The sequence below is a fragment of the Bufo bufo genome, chromosome 2 (genome assembly GCF_905171765.1).
Source record: "Bufo bufo chromosome 2, aBufBuf1.1, whole genome shotgun sequence".
Lineage (NCBI taxonomy): Eukaryota > Metazoa > Chordata > Amphibia > Anura > Bufonidae > Bufo > Bufo bufo.
The window spans coordinates 72,184,067-72,202,480 of NC_053390.1; the positions used below are offsets into that span (position 1 = coordinate 72,184,067).

The following is an 18,414-nucleotide window of genomic DNA, read 5'->3' on the forward strand; positions in this document are numbered from 1 at the left end:
TTTTGTATATGATTATCGTTCCGTATCGATGTTATACCTCCTGGAAATGAATCAATAAATTAACATCTGTGTGTTACTCTTCCCCTTGTTGTTGTATGCCTTCACACCCCAAAACTATTCAGTCAATGCTGTTGATTTAGCCATAGATTTCCAGGGAGAATAACAGAGGAACGACACCGTAGATGCTCCAGAATTATTGTTTCATAGGAAATACTAGGATTTGGTAAGACAGAACATTTTTTCTTAGAGACATTGATGAGTATTTTTTCAGCTCCATAAATCACTTCTACCCTTCTAGTGATGAGGTGATGGAGAAGCCTTCGGGGAGTGACGGGATGTGGCCGCTGAGCACTGGCGCAGGTGTTTCCTCTCTGCCCCTCTAGTCCACATTACCCATGTCAGCCCCAGTTTTGCGGTGATGCTTACGTTACAGTGTATGTCGATATTTACATTGCATTCGGAAAGTCTTCAGACCCTTTCACTTCTTTCACATTTTGTTATGTTGCTGGCCTTGTGCTAAAATAAAAAAAGTTCTAAAACAGGAGGTTAAAAAATCTTTGCTAATTTATTGAAAAGGAAAAACTAATATCGTAAATCGACATAAGTATTCAGATCCGATGAAGCCCCTTTAGCAGTGATTCCAGCCTCCAGTCTTCTTGGGGATGATGCCACAAGGTTTGCACACCTGTATTTAGGGATTTTGTGCCCTTCTTTGCTACATATCCCTCAAGCTGTCAGGTTGGATGGCGACCGTCAGTAGACAGCCAATTTCAGGTCTCCAGAGATGTTCGATTGGGATCAAGTCAGGGCATTCACAGAGTTGACGCTAAAAAAACCTCCTGTGCTGTCTTGGCTGTGTGCTTAGGGTCATTGTCTTGTTGGAAGGTGAACCTTCAGCTCAGTCTGAGGTCCAGAGCACTCTGCATCAGGTTTTCATTAAAAAGAAGGGTTGTCTCACTATAGCAAATGCCATTTATCATGTAGAGAAAGTTACTACAAGGCACTTGTCCATATTGCTTCCTTTGCTGGCTTGGGTTATTTTTCCATCACATATTGTATCCAGGGGTTACAACCACCCTGCAATCCAGCTGTGGTGGCCGCACTTGCACACGATGGGAAAATGTCAAGACTGTCGGAGCACACATAGGCATGCATGTGCAGCAAATCCCGGACCAGCTATCTCGTATCTGCACTGCAGCGGTGGGCGTAACCCATGGATATAATCACAATACATTAGTAAGTGCCTTGTATTCACTTTGTCTACATGAAGAATGCCATTTGCTGAAGTGAGACAGCCCCTTTAAGGATATCTCAGTATTTTGCTCCATTCAGCTTTCCCTCAACCCTAACCAGTCTCCCTGTCCCAGCCGCTGGTGTCCCTGCTTCACTCTAGGGATGGTTTTGGGCAGTGGCTGGTTTCCTCCAGACTTGACAATTAGAATTGAGGCCAAAAAGTTCCATCTTGGTTTCATCAGACCAGAGAATCTTGTTTCTGACAGTCTGAGACTCCCTGGAGCTCAGCCAGAGTGGCCATTGGTTTCTTGGTCACTTCTCTTACCCAGGCCCTTCTCCCCCTGATTACTTACAGTAGTTTGGTGGGGCGGCCAGCTCTCGGAAGAGTCCTGGTTGTTCCAAACTTCTTCCATTTAAGAATTATGGAGGCCGCTGTGCTCTTGGTAACTTTCAGTACAGCAGAAATGTCTTTGTACCCTCCTCCAGATCTGTGCCTCCACACAATCCTGTCACTGAGCTCTACGGGCAGTTCTTTCCTCCTCATGGATTGGTTTTTCTCTGATATGCATTGTCAGCTGTGAGACCTTATATAGACAGGGCTGTGTCTTTCCAAATCATGTCCAATTAACTGAATTTACCACAGTACCTCCAATCAAGGTGTAGAAGCATCTCAAAGGTGATCAAGAGAAATGGGAGGCCGCAGAGCTAAAACTTTATTTTTTATTTAGGGCTATAGGGTGTAGATTGTTGGGGGAAATCTTAATTTTATTTTCAATATTAGCACAAGACCCTAACATTGCAAAATGTGACACATTGTAAAAAATTTGAAAGGGTCTGAAGTACTGTAGGTCACAGTTTTCCGGCTGTCCCCTCTGCTCTGCACATTGTCATCACATGTCGGTGCTCTGCCTCCTCTTTGCTGGTGAGAATGAGATTACTCCAGTAGCTACTCTTGTCTGATTAGGGGGCACTCGCTGTGATGAGGTCCTGGCTATCTATTCTCACTTTCTGATTATTGCATTAATCTTTCATAACACCCAGATCTCTGCAGAAGTCTCCCCGGGATCAGTATTGATTAAACCTCCCGTGGTACGCATCTTCTGGCCAGGTCTGTAGTCTGCTGTTGATGGCTGAAAAATACTGCAAGATACGTGCTGAGATTAATTTACCTTACTGGTTGCAAGCGGATATTGTTGGAATTTTACAAAGCTGAGTAGTTCTGTAAATCCTTTGCTTTAGTACTCTTGTATAGATCTTCAGTTAGATTGTGCTTTACACTCTAGCCGCAACCAAAGCTGCATCCACAATTCTGCTGGTTGTTAGTCAGCTCTCAGGCTTTGAACGCTTGCTTCTCCCTGCTCTCGCCCATATAGCATCTGTAAAGTGCATTGCCGGGGATGCTATACAGTAATCTGAAAGAAAAAGGTTGGTTGTTTGTTGTTTTTTTGGCTCGTGCTTATGCACACAACTGTTTTTAGTCCGCATCTGATCCGCATTTTGCGCGGGTCGGATGCGGACCCATTCAGTTCAATGGGGCTGCAAAAGATGCTTTCGTACCCCTGAAAAAGTTGTGGGGCAATACGTGCTTCAGGGTCAAAGGTGCATTTACCTGTGTACCCTGGGGATTGTAGGAGTTAATTTCGAGACTATGATTGACTAGCAGAGCATTGCTTCCTTCAACTATAACACATTGTTCTGTACTCCGTTGTAGACAAGTCTCATTTAACAATTTAACAGTTGCTGCTTAAGTTTTTATAATAGCAATTTGCATATACTCCAGAATGTTATGAAGAGTGATCAGATGAATTGCATAGTCCTTCTTTGCCATGAAAATTAACTTAATCCCCCCAAAAAATTTCCACTGCATTCCATTGCTGTCATTAAAGGACCTGCTGAGATCATTTCAGTAATCGTCTTGTTAACTCAGGTGAGAATGTTGACGAGCACAAGGCTGGAGATCATTATGTCAGGCTGATTGGGTTAAAATGGCAGACTTGACATGTTAAAAGGAGGGTGATGCTTGAAATCATTGTTCTTCCATTGTTAACCATGGTGACCTGCAAAGAAACGCGTGCAGCCATCATTGCGTTGCATAAAAATGGCTTCACAGGCAAGGATATTGTGGCTACTAAGATTGCACCTCAATCAACAATTTATAGGATCATCAAGAACTTCAAGGAAAGAGGTTCAATTCTTGTTAAGAAGGCTTCAGGGCATCCAAGAAAGTCCAGCAAGCGCCAGGAACGTCTAAAGAGGATTCAGCTGTGGGATCGGAGTGCCACCAGTGCAGAGCATGCTCAGGAATGTCAGCAGGCAGGTGTGAGCGCATCTGCACGCACAGTGAGGCGAAGACTTTTCGAAGATGGCCTGGTGTCAAGAAGGGCAGCAAAGAAGCCACTTCTCTCCAAAAAAAAACATCAGGGACAGATTGATCTTCTGAAGAAAGTATGGTGAATGGACTGCTGAGGACTGGGGCAAAGTCATATTCTCAGGTGAAGCCTCTTTCCGATTGTTTGGGGCATCTGGAAAAAGGCTTGTCCGGAGAAGAAAAGGTGAGCGCTACCATCAGTCCTGTGTCATGCCAACAGTAAAGCATCCTGAGACCATTCATGTGTGGGGTTGCTTCTCATCCAAGGGAGTGGGCTCACTCACAATTTTGCCCAAAAACACAGCCATGAATAAAGAATGGTACCAAAACACCCTCCAACAGCAACTTCTTCCAACAATCCAACAACAGTTTGGTGAAGAACAATGCATTTTCCAGCACGATGGAGCACCGTGCCATAAGGCAAAAGTGATAACTAAGTGGCTCGGGGACCAAAACGTTGACATTTTGGGTCCATGGCCTGGAAACTCCCCAGATCTTAATCCCATTGAGAACTCAAGAGGCGGGTGGACAAACAAAAACCCACTAATTCTGACAAACTCCAAGAAGTGATTATGAAAGAATGGGTTGCTATCAGTCAGGAATTGGCCCAGAAGTTGATTGAGAGCATGCCCAGTGGAATTGCAGAGGTCCTGAAAAAGAAGGGCCAACACTGCAAATACTGACTCTTTGCATAAATGTCATGTAATTGTCAATAAAAGCCTTTGAAACATATGAAGTGCGTGTAATTATATTTCACTACATCACAGAAACAACTGAAACAAAGATCTAAAAGCAGTTTAGCAGAAAACTTTGTGAAAACTAATATTTTTGTCATTCTCAAAACTTTTGGCCACGACTGTAGATGACTGATGTCTGCACTTGTCTTTTCCTTATTTCTCTGCTTCTTAAATCTCCATCCATTACTGTGAAGAGAAGATGATTGTACTTGATTGCTGACCCTGTATCCCGTGCACTGCACATTACACTCCATAAGACTGTGTCCCAGGGACATCATCCGACATTTAATAACATAATACGCCTTATGTTCCCCGATGAGGGCGGCGGATAATCCTCCTTGATTAGACAACCTGTGTAGAGTGGACATGGAGGACCCTAATCTCCATCCAGTGAAGACAAGATGATTATGAGATGTGTAAACCAGGAAGGGAGCACTTTATAACCAGATTCTCCTTCATCCGGTGAACAAGAGGCGATGAAGGGTCATGATGTTTCATGCACCTTGTACTCTATGTGAGAGACTCTCACTCCGTAACCAGATATGGAAGATGTATCCTGATTACAAAAGTATTTGGTTGAGGTTGTCAAAAGTGGAAAATCCTTTGAAAAAATCCTAGTCAAGGAGACTGTCCAATATATTAGACACCAACTCTCCACATGTAGAAAATGGTTGCATATAAAAATAGAAATTGAAACTTTGTTAGGCTACTTTCACTTTAACGTCAATACCGGAAAGAAAACGCTTACGTTTTGTCCCCATTTATTGTCAATTGTCTGCAGAACGAAGTGCTCCAGAATGCATTCCGTTCTGTTCTCATACCGAAGAGCAAACCCCAGCATGTTTAAGTTTTACTTTCCGTCCTGGGATGCGGAGCAAGACGGATCCGTCATGACCCACAATGCAAGTCAGCGGGGACGTTTTCTCTGACACAATCGAAAACGGATCCGTCCCCCATTGACTTTCAATGGAGTTCATGAAGGATCCGTCTTGGGTATGTTAAAGATAATACAAACGGATCCGTTCATAACGGATGCAGACGGTTGTATTATCAGTAACCGAAGCGTTTTTGCTGAACCCTGCCGGATCCAGCAAAAACGCTAGTGTGAAAGTAGCCTTGGCTGAGGATTTAGGCTCTCAATTTGGTTGTTAGATCCTATGATTTCTTGTTTTCACTGGAGGTTTATTACACTCTAGTGTCCTACAGGCACAGTGGATATGCTGCACCCTATTCTCTAGTGTCCTACAGGCACAGTGGATATGCTGCACCCTATTATCTAGTGTCCTACAAGCACAGTGGATATGCTGCACCCTATTATCTAGTGTCCTACAAGCACAGTGGATATGCTGCACGCTATTTTCTAGTGTCCTACAGTCACCGTGGATATGCTGCACCATATTCTCTAGTGTCCTACAGTCATAGTGGATATGCTGCACCCTATTCTCTAGTGTCCTACAGTCATAGTGGATATGCTGCACCCTATTCTCTAGTGTCCTACAAGCACAGTGGATATGCTGCACCCTATTCTCTAGTGTCCTACAGGCACAGTGGATATGTTGCACCCTATTCTCTAGTGTCCTACAGGCACAGTGGATATGCTGCACCCTATTTTCTAGTGTCCTACAGGCATAGTGGATATGCTGCACCCTATTCTCTAGTGTCCTACAGGCACAGTGGATATGCTGCACCCTATTCTCTAGTGTCCTACAAGCACAGTGGATATGCTGCACCCTATTCTCTAGTGTCCTACAGGCACAGTGGATATGTTGCACCCTATTCTCTAGTGTCCTACAGGCACAGTGGATATGCTGCACCCTATTTTCTAGTGTCCTACAGGCATAGTGGATATGCTGCACCCTCATCTCTAGTGTCCTACAGTCATAGTGGATATGCTGCACCCTATTTTCTAGTGTCCTGCAGGCATAGTGGATATGCTGCACCCTATTTTCTAGTGTCCTACAGGCATAGTGGATATGCTGCACCCTATTCTCTAGTGTCCTACAGGCATAGTGGATATGCTGCACCCTATTCTCTAGTATCCTACAGGCATAGTGGATATGCTGCACTGTCCACACCAGTACCTGATAGGCATGTTCTGACAGCAGTCTTTAGCCCTTATTTTGTGACCTATCGTTTACTCATTACTTTTTTCTTGTCTAATCTTCCCCCTAAACATTTCTGCTTCTACATCTTCCTACGCCCCTGCATTCTCTGTAATAGGAATCAGTATGTAAAGACCCCCTATGTATAGACGAGAGGCTGACCTCTGTGGGCTCTAATGAGTCGCCCAGAAGATGTAATTCACATAATCTGCAGCTGATAACTGGTATAGATCTGTGCACCGCATAATACCCGATCCTCGCCAGCCACTGCATTATCATGAACGTTGCTCAGCAACTGATGGAGAAGTTAGCGGAGGATGAGGAGACGGAACCTGATGAAGATATGTCCTGACTGACAGCCGGAACAACCTGGACACCGCGTACAAGGATTGTCTCCAGGCCGTCCACTGACTTTTATTTCTCTGGTTGCTGAGGGTGCTGTGGTTTGATGGGGTATCACATCCTCTCAGGCAGGAGATGTATCATTCGTGCTGGACGACGCATATACGGCAACCCTGGGTATTTATCAAGAGAAACGCCAGAGAAAATGGTGGAACCTGCCAAAAGTGATGTACGCAAAATTCATACTTGGGAGCAGTCACAGGACAAACCTGTAGGCCGCAAAAGGAGCACATGTTCATTTCTATTAAACATGGCATTTCTGACCATTTTGGTAAGATGTCAGGGTATTTGGGACTTTATGGTTCTGTTCTACCATTACCAGATCTGCATTGTCGGGTATTTATTTCATATAAGATATGAAATCATAAAATTATGATTTCATATTTTTATGAAATATGAAAAATTAAAAATTAAAATTTTTATTGGCGGACATATAAACGCCAGTTCTTTTATTGATGAGATCTAAAGTTAATTTGTGCAGATAATGAAACAGGGTGCAATTAATTATATAAAATATAATTTATTACAAATAAATACATGCAGTAAAAATGGCATACAAATGAATACAAGGTTAATATCAAAATTGACCACAAAATGATGCTCCGCCGTTTACGCCGGGCTCATTTAATTTAGTACACCAAGTACAATACAATGTTATTCAAATTATTATCAAATTATTACCGATTATTAAAATATTATAATGTAACAATAACAACAAAACAATAGAAATGAATCTGTGGAAAATTCCTTATGCTCAATCAAAGAATATGGCAGTAAGAGACATCTTATAAATACGCCCGTTGGCCTAACTATGGATAATAAAATCCGATCAGAGATTCCACTCTGATAGCAATATTACAAGAATTCTAATGATGTGCACGTTCATTAAAATTTCCCATAAAATTATTGTTTTAACACTATTGACCCACTAATAATGGGGTCTCAACTATATGCCAATTGGAGCGATTTATAATTACTGCAAATGAAATAAATTATACATTACCCCTGGCTTTGGGATAAAGAGCTTTTAGAATGGACTCAGCTTTCCAAGGTTCAGATATGTCCCGTCCTATGGTATGTTCCTGACGTGTGAAGTGATGCTGATGAATAAATCTTTGTAAAGAGTTCCGTTGTGAAGAAGTCCTTGTGAAGTTTTTCCTTTTGTGAAGTTTGTGAAGTGTTTGAAGAAGTGTGTCGATCTACCCAAAAACTGGATCAGATATCCCCATCCTCATCTATGCCCATCCCCTCTTGGAATAGGGATTACCAATTAGATAAGGTGGGTGTGACGTATGTTAAACATGGGGATGATGTCACTAATTGACATTCCTAGGAAACTTCTGCCCATCTACCACTTGATGGCACTGTTGTATCATATAACAATTTTGAATATTTTAAGAATTAACATATATACAGATTTTTTATTACTACTTAAACTTTGCCCTTTCACACCTTAAATCAATTAGGAGGGGCTCTTTCTGACACTTTGCTCAGACTGACTGGCGGTATCAGAAGTTTTCCTAATCCCTGAATTTATGGGGCAGATAGGAGTTCTTCTGGTTTGTGTATCTTAACTGTCTCAGCGATTGAGTGATGATGTTTGAGATAACATCAGCTCCTCTAAAATAAACCCTATTTAAGAAATTTCCACTTAAACACATTTTATATCCCCTGGAATATACCCTCTCAGTGAGATACAGACATATAAAGATACATTAATAATATTTGGTTATAATACATCAATATCACATAGTATATATGAATCATTAATAAGTTCAAACGCTAAATAAATGCACACACCAGATGTGTTTTATGGACGTCTCTTATCAGATCATGGTTTAGCCATGAAACACCCATTGTTCCTCAGACAGACAAGTTTAGAGAAACCACTGTAGATAAATCCATGTCTCTAAACAATAATAAAAGTATAGTCTTCTCTATATATTCACTTTTAACACATTGAACTTGCTATGAACCCATCTTGGTTTTTTTCAGGTTCATGCTGATCACATGTTGTTAAAGGCAATGATCATCCATATTGAATATGGTATCATCAGATACATTGTACACTTATGAAAATGCACAACAGCATAGTTGCCACAGTTGAGAATTTGCAGGGACTGTCCCTAATTTTCAAAGACAATCCCATTTTCCTGGTCTGGAAATGGGCTGACAGGGAAAGTAGCTCCATATTCAACACTATTTTTTCAATGAAATATGACCGAATCTGCGACGCAGCCTCTGACATACATGTGAACAGAGCCGAACAGTTCTAATAAATAAACCACCTGCACCACACTCCTTCCGATCAGGTGCTTGAAGGGTTACTGGTGCTCGTACAAGCGCTGCTTTCTCTTCAAAATGACCTGTGGTGCAGAGTACGTACAGTTCATTCACAGATCGAGTGCGGATCATGTTGGAAAAAAATGTACTTCCAACTTTTTTACGGCATTTCCTATGTGGTAAAAAATGACCTGTGACCTTCATTCTCTGGGTCAGTACGATTACATTGATACCACATATGTATAGTTTTTCTTGTGTTTTAATACATAGAAAAAGATAAAAACTTTTTTTTTTTTTTTCTTTCCATTTCCATATTCTGCCCCCCTACGGAGCTGTATGAGGACTCATTTGTTTTACAGGGCCTCTTTGATCACTATTTAGATAATTTAAATATATATTTTTTCCATTACATTCACCCCACGGGATAAATACCTTTTACATTTTTATAGTTGGGGCATTTTGGGAGATGGCGGGGCTTATGATGTTTTTTTTTTTTTTAATCTTTTTTCACTTTTATATTAAGTTCCCTTTGGGAACATGCTTCTATTATAGTTTGTAATGAATTGCTATTGAAGTCTATGGTATATAGACCATAGAGCTCCATAGGAACTATCGCTATGGTAGCTTCTGATCCTTCAGAGGCACAGAGCCTACTACAGGGAAAGAATGGCTACCCCAATTGAAGCGCACCCAGGGAAAGCCATTTCAGGTGCTGTGGCCACAAATGACCGCATAATCTGAAGGGTGGAATGTCTGCAATTGGCGATATTGCCAATCGCAGATATTAGTCCCAAGTGTCTTCTGTGTAAATCAGCAGAAATCTGAGGGGTATGTAATCTTTAAAGTGTGCACATCCGTATTACATGTATGGCGGATGTCTTGAAGGGGTAATAGTGGCAACTATTTGGTTACAAATCCTGCGGTCTGATGACATCAGCAAGTTTCGGCTCTCATCTTTCCAAGGGCCCTTTTAAAATAAAAGTGGTTATCACTGGTGCCTTGCAGTGCTGGGGTCCCAGGTTCGAATCCAACCATGGACAACATCTGCATGGAGTTTGTATGTTCTCCCCGTCTTTGCGTGATTTCCTCTGGGTTCTCTGGTTTCCTCCCACACTCCAGAGACATACTGATAGGGAACTTAGACTTTGAGCCCCATTGGGGAAAAGGCAAATGTCTGTAAAGCGCTGCGGAATATTGTAGTGCTATATAAGTGAGTATAATAAATGAAATAAAGTAATATTCTGATTGGTTGCTATGGGCAGCTGCTCCACTGTACCTTCGCATCCTATCTAGGATTATGTGGTAAGTGCACCACCTGCTAAATTGCCATTTTTTTGTTGCCCTCAAAAAGGATGGACATTTCTATTGAAAACACACCCCAGCCCAGTACAGCTGGTACGAATAACCCTAATGTCATCGAGCTCATAAAAAAACACTATTTACCCACAATCTGGACTGTGAAAACTGCCGCCAACCTCTGCGTTGGATCGCTCATCGCCAATGTTCTGATGGATATTCTTGGAAGTGTATTAGCAAGAACCGGGCATCATCGTGGACGTCCATCAGAAAGGGGTCTTTGAAAAGTCACACATCTCTGAAAAAGTGCCTAAGGCTACATTCACACGTCAGTATTTTTCTATAATCCGATTTTCTGTCCGTTTTTTGCGGATCCGTTGTTCCTGAAAATGTTTCCGTATGTCATCCGTATGTCATCCGTTTTTTGCGGATCCGCAAAAAACGGAAACATGTATAAATTTCAATAAGCAAATAAAGTTGTTTGGATTTCTTTAAAAAATAAAAATAAAAAATTAAAATGTAATTTCCAGGAACGGATTCCGTATAAAACGGATGACATACGTAATGACATCCGAATGTCTTCCGTTTTTTGCGGATCCATTGACTTTGTATTGTACCAGGATCCAATTTTTCAGGAAAAGAATAGGACATGTTTTATATTTAAACGGACATGCGGAACGGAAACGGACAGCACACATTGTGCTGTCCGTTTTTTTTCCAGGACCCATTGAAAATGAATGGGTCCAGATCTGTTCCAGAAAAAACGGAACAGATCAGGAAAGAAAAAAAACGGACGTGTGAATGGACCCTAAATATTACTTACCTTTGTCTGGAAACCTTTGCAAAACCAGCTGCATCACCTACCTTTATACCTTTTATGGAGAAGTATGTAATGTCTGTTTTCATACTACCAATGGCCTCAGTCATTATATTCAATTTGGCAAGTCCATTGCTGCCCTGCCCTGGATCGCACAATATGGGTCTTTGTGATTGCGGAGACGCCAGCTGTTGGGTATATGGAAGTGCTGCAACCCTCCTTCCTATTAGGCCTCATGCAAATAACTGTATGTATTTTGCAGTCTGCAAAATACGGATACCATCTGTGCTGCATCCGAATTTTTCGTGGACCCATTTACTTCAGTTTCGCATTTTGCGGACCAGTATAGGACGTTGTATCCTTTTGCAGAATGGACATATGGATGCGGAAAGCACATGGATCATCTGTGAGTTTTCTGCTTCCGTATGTCCATTCCGCAAAAAGAGAATATGTCTGCAAAATGCTGACCACGGACCCATTGAAGTCAATGGTTCACCCCAAAAATGTGGATGGCACAATGACCACATCCATATTTTGCGAACCGCAAAATGTATGCGGTCATGTCCATGAGGCCGTGTGGTGCACCCAGGTTAGACGGTGCAATGTGATTCCTCGGTGGCCTACAAGATTCAGCCGCCATTGAATCTGAGTCCCGGACGTGTCAATCACCGCGATCCAGATTTGTTTCTCCAACTGGTGTCCACCCTCAATATATAGAGTCTTACTGGAATAAATGGACGGCTGGTATCAAGACGAAAGTGGGTGTTCTTTGTGATTTGCTTCCGACACATCTTGCAGAATTCATGTGGAGAGACGCATTTAACACTCTGCTTCTGCTTATTGCAGTTTCATGTTTACGATTTGCTGCCTTAAATCCCGCTGCAGCCATAGAATAACAATGACTTATTTTCATCACGCAGTAAACAGCAAGGAGAAAAATGCAAAAAATAATGGTACATTTTTTTGATTTTTTTTTGCATCCCCCACATGACTACTTTGACGGCAAAATAAATGACTTTCTGAATACAAGCAACATAAAAATGACTTTCCAAAAAAACATGGTTTTATCATGCAGAAGTGTTAAACCGTAAAAAAAACAACTTACTTGGTATATTTGTATTCATAACGACCTGTAGAATAAAGTTAGCTTTTTTTTGTTTTTGTTTTTTTACCATGTGCGTTCCGCATTTTGCAAAATGGAACATCCTCCCCTCTATAGAACTGTCCTCTCCTATATTCAATTTTTTACTGTGTGCTGTCCGCATCTTTTGTGGCCCCCTTGAAAAGAATGGGTCCACATCCAGTCGGCAAAAAAAGGCACGTGGGATGCGGAGCAAACATACGGTAAAGTGAATGGGGCCTAACATAGTAAAAAAACACAAAGGCATATGGCCCTTGAGGCTGCCGTAAAGTATATCTCTAAATGCTGTTAATACCTCATGCAAGATGGCCACCCCTATAAATATAATCATGAAAATGCGGGATTCAAACGGCCGGTTTCCGTGTTTTGCAGACCACAGTCGTGTCCCCTTTATAGTAGTCCTTAGAAATGGTCTTCAAAAGGGGTGTGGCTTATGCAAATGTTCTTAAAAGGAGGAGTTTCTTGGAGGTTTTGGCAGCACTCCAGAGAAAGGCTTAAAGGGGTTGTCCAACATTTTACTATTGAGGGCCCATTCTCAGGATAGGCCCTCAATATCCGGCACCCCTGCCAATCAGCTGATTAAGGGTAGCTCTGGCACTAGAACTCCACAGCCCCATCCATCATGTAGTGGATTGAGATGGTTACTGCAGCACTGCTCCCATTGAAGTGAATGGGAGCAGTGCTGCAGTTACTAGCTCCTTCCACTCTGGCACCTCAGCCGATCAGATATTGATGGTCTATCCTGAGGATAGGCCATCTATAGAATGGATATCCCCTTTAAAAAATCCCACAAATGGAAGTTCAAATGTTGGGAGGTATGAGATTTGCACCCATAGGAATTCATTGAATCACAGCTTGATTGTAGACAATTGCAGCTACTTTTCCCATTCACTTAATTTGATTTGGGTCACTATTTACCCCCTGATATTGCACAGTCCATACTCGAGGGATGGGGGTCCATTGAGATGCGGCACTGTGGGCCCATAAAGACGATTTCTCTTTCATTCCTGATCCTCTGTACGCAGCCTTCTCTCTGAGCAGTACATGAAGATGTGATTACGCTCGCTTTGGAGCTGGAATGTGATTTGCATATTTTATTTCTTCGCCTCTGTGTGTGTTGTCGGCTTTAGATGTATTTTGACGAGTTGCTGCCCCTGGGACGCTGGGCTTCTAAATGCATCTGATCATCCCCGCTCTGTCAGAGTGTGGGGTTATTTCTTACCAGAGAGATCCCATGCCAGGGCTGAAAACACAGCTACTGCTGAGAAGAGCTTGCTTCTAATTAACACTAGGCGGGAAGTCTTCGTTATATCTGCAGGGTGGGCTCAGTAACCCCCCATGTGTAGCAGGCCAAAGGCTACTGACCGAGCACTTCTTAGGTTTTTGAGGCTGTGGGACTGGAACTTATTGCAGCAATCCCAGGAGATGGAGAAAGGATAGGAGTGATGGTAGTTGTAGTTGCTACTCACTCTGACGCTCATCTGTGCCATACAGTGATTGTAAGGGCACACTTTTCTTCCCCCTGGGGTACACCCTGGTTCTGGAGTTTTTCCTGCCTGATAGTGGTTTGGGTTGCCCTCAGTGGTGATGATATGTGAGGTGCAAGGCCGGGTCCCCTGCAGCGGAGGAGGAAGCAATGATGAGACAGTTCTAACAGTAGAAAAGTTCTTTAATTGCAGTAAGGTTCAATTACAGAATTCACAGTTCTCAGCAGTGATGGACTGGCAGTTCTTACACATGTGCAATTTCCATCGTTCTTACCGGTTACAGGGCTGCAGTAACAATGAATAGGCCAAGAGGTCTCTTTAAAGGAGTTTTCTGGTAAATAATAATTACTGCACTTCTCTAGCTTCTCTTTAGCATAAGCCTTCAGAAATAAGGGTGCAACACTTCTCTTTCTCTGTGCAACCACGGGGCGGCCTACAACGTCAGACTAAGTTCTGTACCTTTTGCACAGGTTGCCGTACTCACAGTTAATATTACTACGGGTTTCCATGGCTGGTTGTAGAATAGTGGTTGTTTATCCAGGCACCAGAAGACTTAAATCTCCTGAACAGGTTTGCAGCGGAGCTTAAAGGCATTTTGCTAAGCAGTTTATCTTCATAGAGTTTCTGCATGCACCTCCTCTCAACACTGGAATGCTTTTCAAATATATCTTGCTGTCTAGCTTTCTTTAGGGCTCTGTTCTGCTGTCTCACTACACTTCACTGTCTAGACATCTACCATCTCTGCATTGACTGTTCTGACTTAGCTCTTCATCCCTATGGAGAGAGGTACAGTCTCACTTAGCAATTGGCACTCCAAAAAATGTATAAATACATATTAAATCACGTTTTTGACCTTTTAGCAGCTATATAATGAATGCACATAAGACCCCTTTTCGCAGCGAGACATTATCAGCACCACACACATTCTATTAGACTCAGCAGGATGCTAATCCACACAACATTGTTATGCATCCTAATGATGTATGATAAGTGCATGGAAATTAATATCTATGGCTCACTGTGTCAAGATTTTAGGTTCAATTTCATGGGATTTTACTGCCTACATCAGGCATCCTCAAACTGCGGCCCTCCAGCTGTTTTAAAACTACAACTCCCAGCATGCCTGAACAGCCTACAGCGGGGCATTGTGGGAGTTGTAGTTTTACAACAGCTGGAGGGCCGCAGTTTGAGGATGCCTGGCCTACATGATCTCTTAACCCCACAGGCCACTAGATCCCCACACAGTCCAAAAGACCCCCACACAGTCCAGCAGATCACACAGTCCATTTGTTTTTCAAAAGAAATTTAGGCAGAGAACTACTTTATGAAGTGTAGCAGCTTGTTATTTTTTCCGTGTTTGCAATGCTTGATGTCACAGGATATTTGCAGGGCTGGAATAAAAAAATCTTCCAAAATTTTATGCTGTTGAATTTCTTAATATAGTGTTAAATTAGAAGTTCTCTTTTCTGATAGGAAGTCTCTACATAGACATACATTGAAAAAGGTAACATGCGGAATACCTGGGTTCTCCACTAGAGGGAGCTTAGTAGCTAACGGCATGCAACAGTAATGCAAGCCTCTTAGCTCCCTCTAGTGGTGGCTGCCAGTAGCTGGCATGTTGTTTTTTAAATCTGTCATTGCAGGGGATTTGAGTTTTTTTTTTGGTTTTAGTTTTTTGTACTGAAATGTTTGTACTTCACTAGATGTGGTACAGAAGTGAAGTAGTTAACTCTTTCTGTACATCGGAGCATATGGTGGATAACGTGTCATACTCTGTAACACAACTTTTACGTTTTTTTTTTTTCCTCAGTGAGTGCCACAATTCTTCAGATCGGATCAAGGTTCGTGTTTGGGATGAGGATGATGATATCAAATCTCGCGTTAAGCAGAGGCTGAAGAGAGAATCAGATGATTTCCTGGGGCAGACCATCATTGAAGTTCGGACACTGAGTGGGGAGATGGACGTTTGGTACAACCTAGGTGAGCCTATATGTATCCTATACTATATGTGCCTGGAATAAAGTGCATCGGTTATATATCGTGGTATACGCATCTGATCTAACCTGCTTGAGCATTGCTCATGTAGAATGGTCTGTTATCTGGAGAGAGGTGCAAGTCTTCTATCCAGCTGTATAATGTGAGTGAGGACCAGATATTTCTCATCATATATATGTCTGGTGCAGTGGTTATATTGTAGGAATAATAGTGCGGTATATACTTACATATTCTGCAGCACTTTTCAGTTGGAGGAGAAACAATCAAGTATAGTTTGCATCTTGCCACCAAGAGTTTGCAATCTGTACTTAATGCGCTTAGGGACACGGTACAGGGTGCCAGTTCAGTCCAGGAACCAGTCCATTGGCAATAAGAATTTAAAGGGAACCTATTAACATTTAAATGCAGTGCAGTGTGCAGGCACTATGTGATAGAGCAGGAGGAGCTGAGCAGGTTGACATATAGTTTATGGGGAACGATTGAGTATAACTTTATAAATGTAAATCTCTGCTCAGTGTCGGAGTCCAGTGGGTGGTCCTGTCAGTGACTGACAGTGATCTCTGTATGTACAGTCATGCAGAGTAAGCTGTCAATCACTGATAAGACCGCTCCCTGGACTCCTACACTGAGAGCAGGGGTTTAAAGGGGTTATCTTACTTCAGCTAATGGAATTTATCATGTAGAGAAAGTTAATAAAAGGCCCTTACTAATGTGATTGACCATATTGTTTCCTTTGCTGGCTGGATTCATTTTTCCATCAAATTATACACTGCTCGCATCCAGAGGTTATGACCACCCCACAATCCAGCAGTGGTGGTCCTGCTTGCACACTATAGGACAAAGCACTGGCCTATGAGCACTCCCACAAATATGCCGGAATTTGGCTGGACAAATACCGCTGCGTGCATTGGGGGCCAGTGGGCATTCCAGTAACAAATGATGGCAGTGTGAAGCAGGCCTAATGTGTGTGTGTGTGTGTGTGTGTGTGTGTATATAAATATATATATATATATATACACTGCTCAAAAAAATAAAGGGAACACAAAAATAACACATCCTAGATCTGAATTAATTAAATATTCTTCTGAAATACTTTGTTCTTTACATAGTTGAATGTACTGACAACAAAATCACACAAAAATAAAAAAATGGAAATCAAATTTTTCAACCCATGGAGGTCTGGATTTGGAGTCACACTCAAAATTAAAGTGGAAAAACACACTACAGGCTGATCCAACTTTGATGTAATGTCCTTAAAACAAGTCAAAATGAGGCTCAATAGTGTGTGTGGCCTCCACGTGCCTGTATGACCTCCCTACAACGCCTGTGCATGCTCCTGATGAGGTGGCGGACGGTCTCCTGAGGGATCTCCTCCCAGACCTGGACTAAAGCATCTGCCAACTCCTGGACCGTCTGTGGTGCAACGTGACGTTGGTGGATAGAGCGAGACATGATGTCCCAGATGTGCTCAATTGGATTCAGGTCTGGGGAACGGGCGGGCCAGTCCATAGCATCAATGCCTTCGTCTTGCAGGAACTGCTGACACACTCCAGCAACATCAGGTCTAGCATTGTCTTGCATTAGGAGGAACCCAGGGCCAACCGCACCAGCATATGGTCTCACAAGGGGTCTGAGGATCTCATCTCGGTACCTAATGGCAGTCAGGCTACCTCTGGCGAGCACATGGAGGGCTGTGCGGCCCTCCAAAGAAATGCCACCCCACACAATTACTGACCCAATGCCAAACCGGTCATGCTAAAGGATGTTGCAGGCAGCAGATAGTTCTCCACGGCGTCTTCAGACTCTGTCACGTCTGTCACATGTGCTCAGTGTGAACCTGCTTTCATCTGTGAAGAGCACAGGGCGCCAGTGGCGAATTTGCCAATTTTGGTGTTCTCTGGCAAATGCCAAACGTCCTGCACGGTGTTGGGCTGTAAGCACAACCCCCACCTGTGGACGTCGGGCCCTCATATCACCCTCATGGAGTCTGTTTCTGACCGTTTAAACAGACACATACACATTTGTGGCCTGCTGGAGGTCCTTTTGCAGGGCTCTGGCAGTGCTCCTCCTGTTCCTCCTTGCACAAAGGCGGAGGTAGCGGTCTTGCTGCTTGGTTGTTGCCCTCCTACGGCCTCCTCCACGTCTCCTGATGTACTGGCCTGTCTCCTGGTAGCGCCTCCATGCTCTGGACACTACGCTGACAGACACAGCAAACCTTCTTGCCACAGCTCGCATTGATGTGCCATCCTGGATAAGCTGCACTACCTGAGACACTTGTGTGGGTTCTAGACTCCGTCTCATGCTACCACTAGAGTGAAAGCTCCGGCAGCATTCAAAAGTGACCAAAACATCAGCCAGGAAGCATAGGAACTGAGAAGTGGTCAGGTCACCACCTGCAGAACCACTCCTTTATTGGGGGGTGTCTTGCTAATTGCCTATAATTTCCACCTGTTGTCTATCCCATTTGCACAACAGCATGTGAAATTGATTGTCACTCAGTGTTGCTTCCTAAGTGGACAGTTTGATTTCACAGAAGTGTGATTGACTTGGAGT

At 42.8% G+C, this 18,414-nt stretch overlaps 1 protein-coding gene across 3 annotated transcripts in view; it reads left to right on the forward strand.

Moving 5' to 3' along the window:
- UNC13B (unc-13 homolog B) overlaps window positions 1–18,414 on the forward strand; it is a 369,265-nt gene that overhangs the window by 278,598 nt on the left and 72,253 nt on the right. For all 3 annotated transcript variants that reach the window (XM_040421204.1, XM_040421203.1, XM_040421202.1), the window contains one exon: window positions 15,677–15,846. In XM_040421204.1, the coding sequence (XP_040277138.1) occupies window positions 15,677–15,846 (170 nt within the window). The remainder of the gene's footprint in view (window positions 1–15,676; window positions 15,847–18,414) is intronic.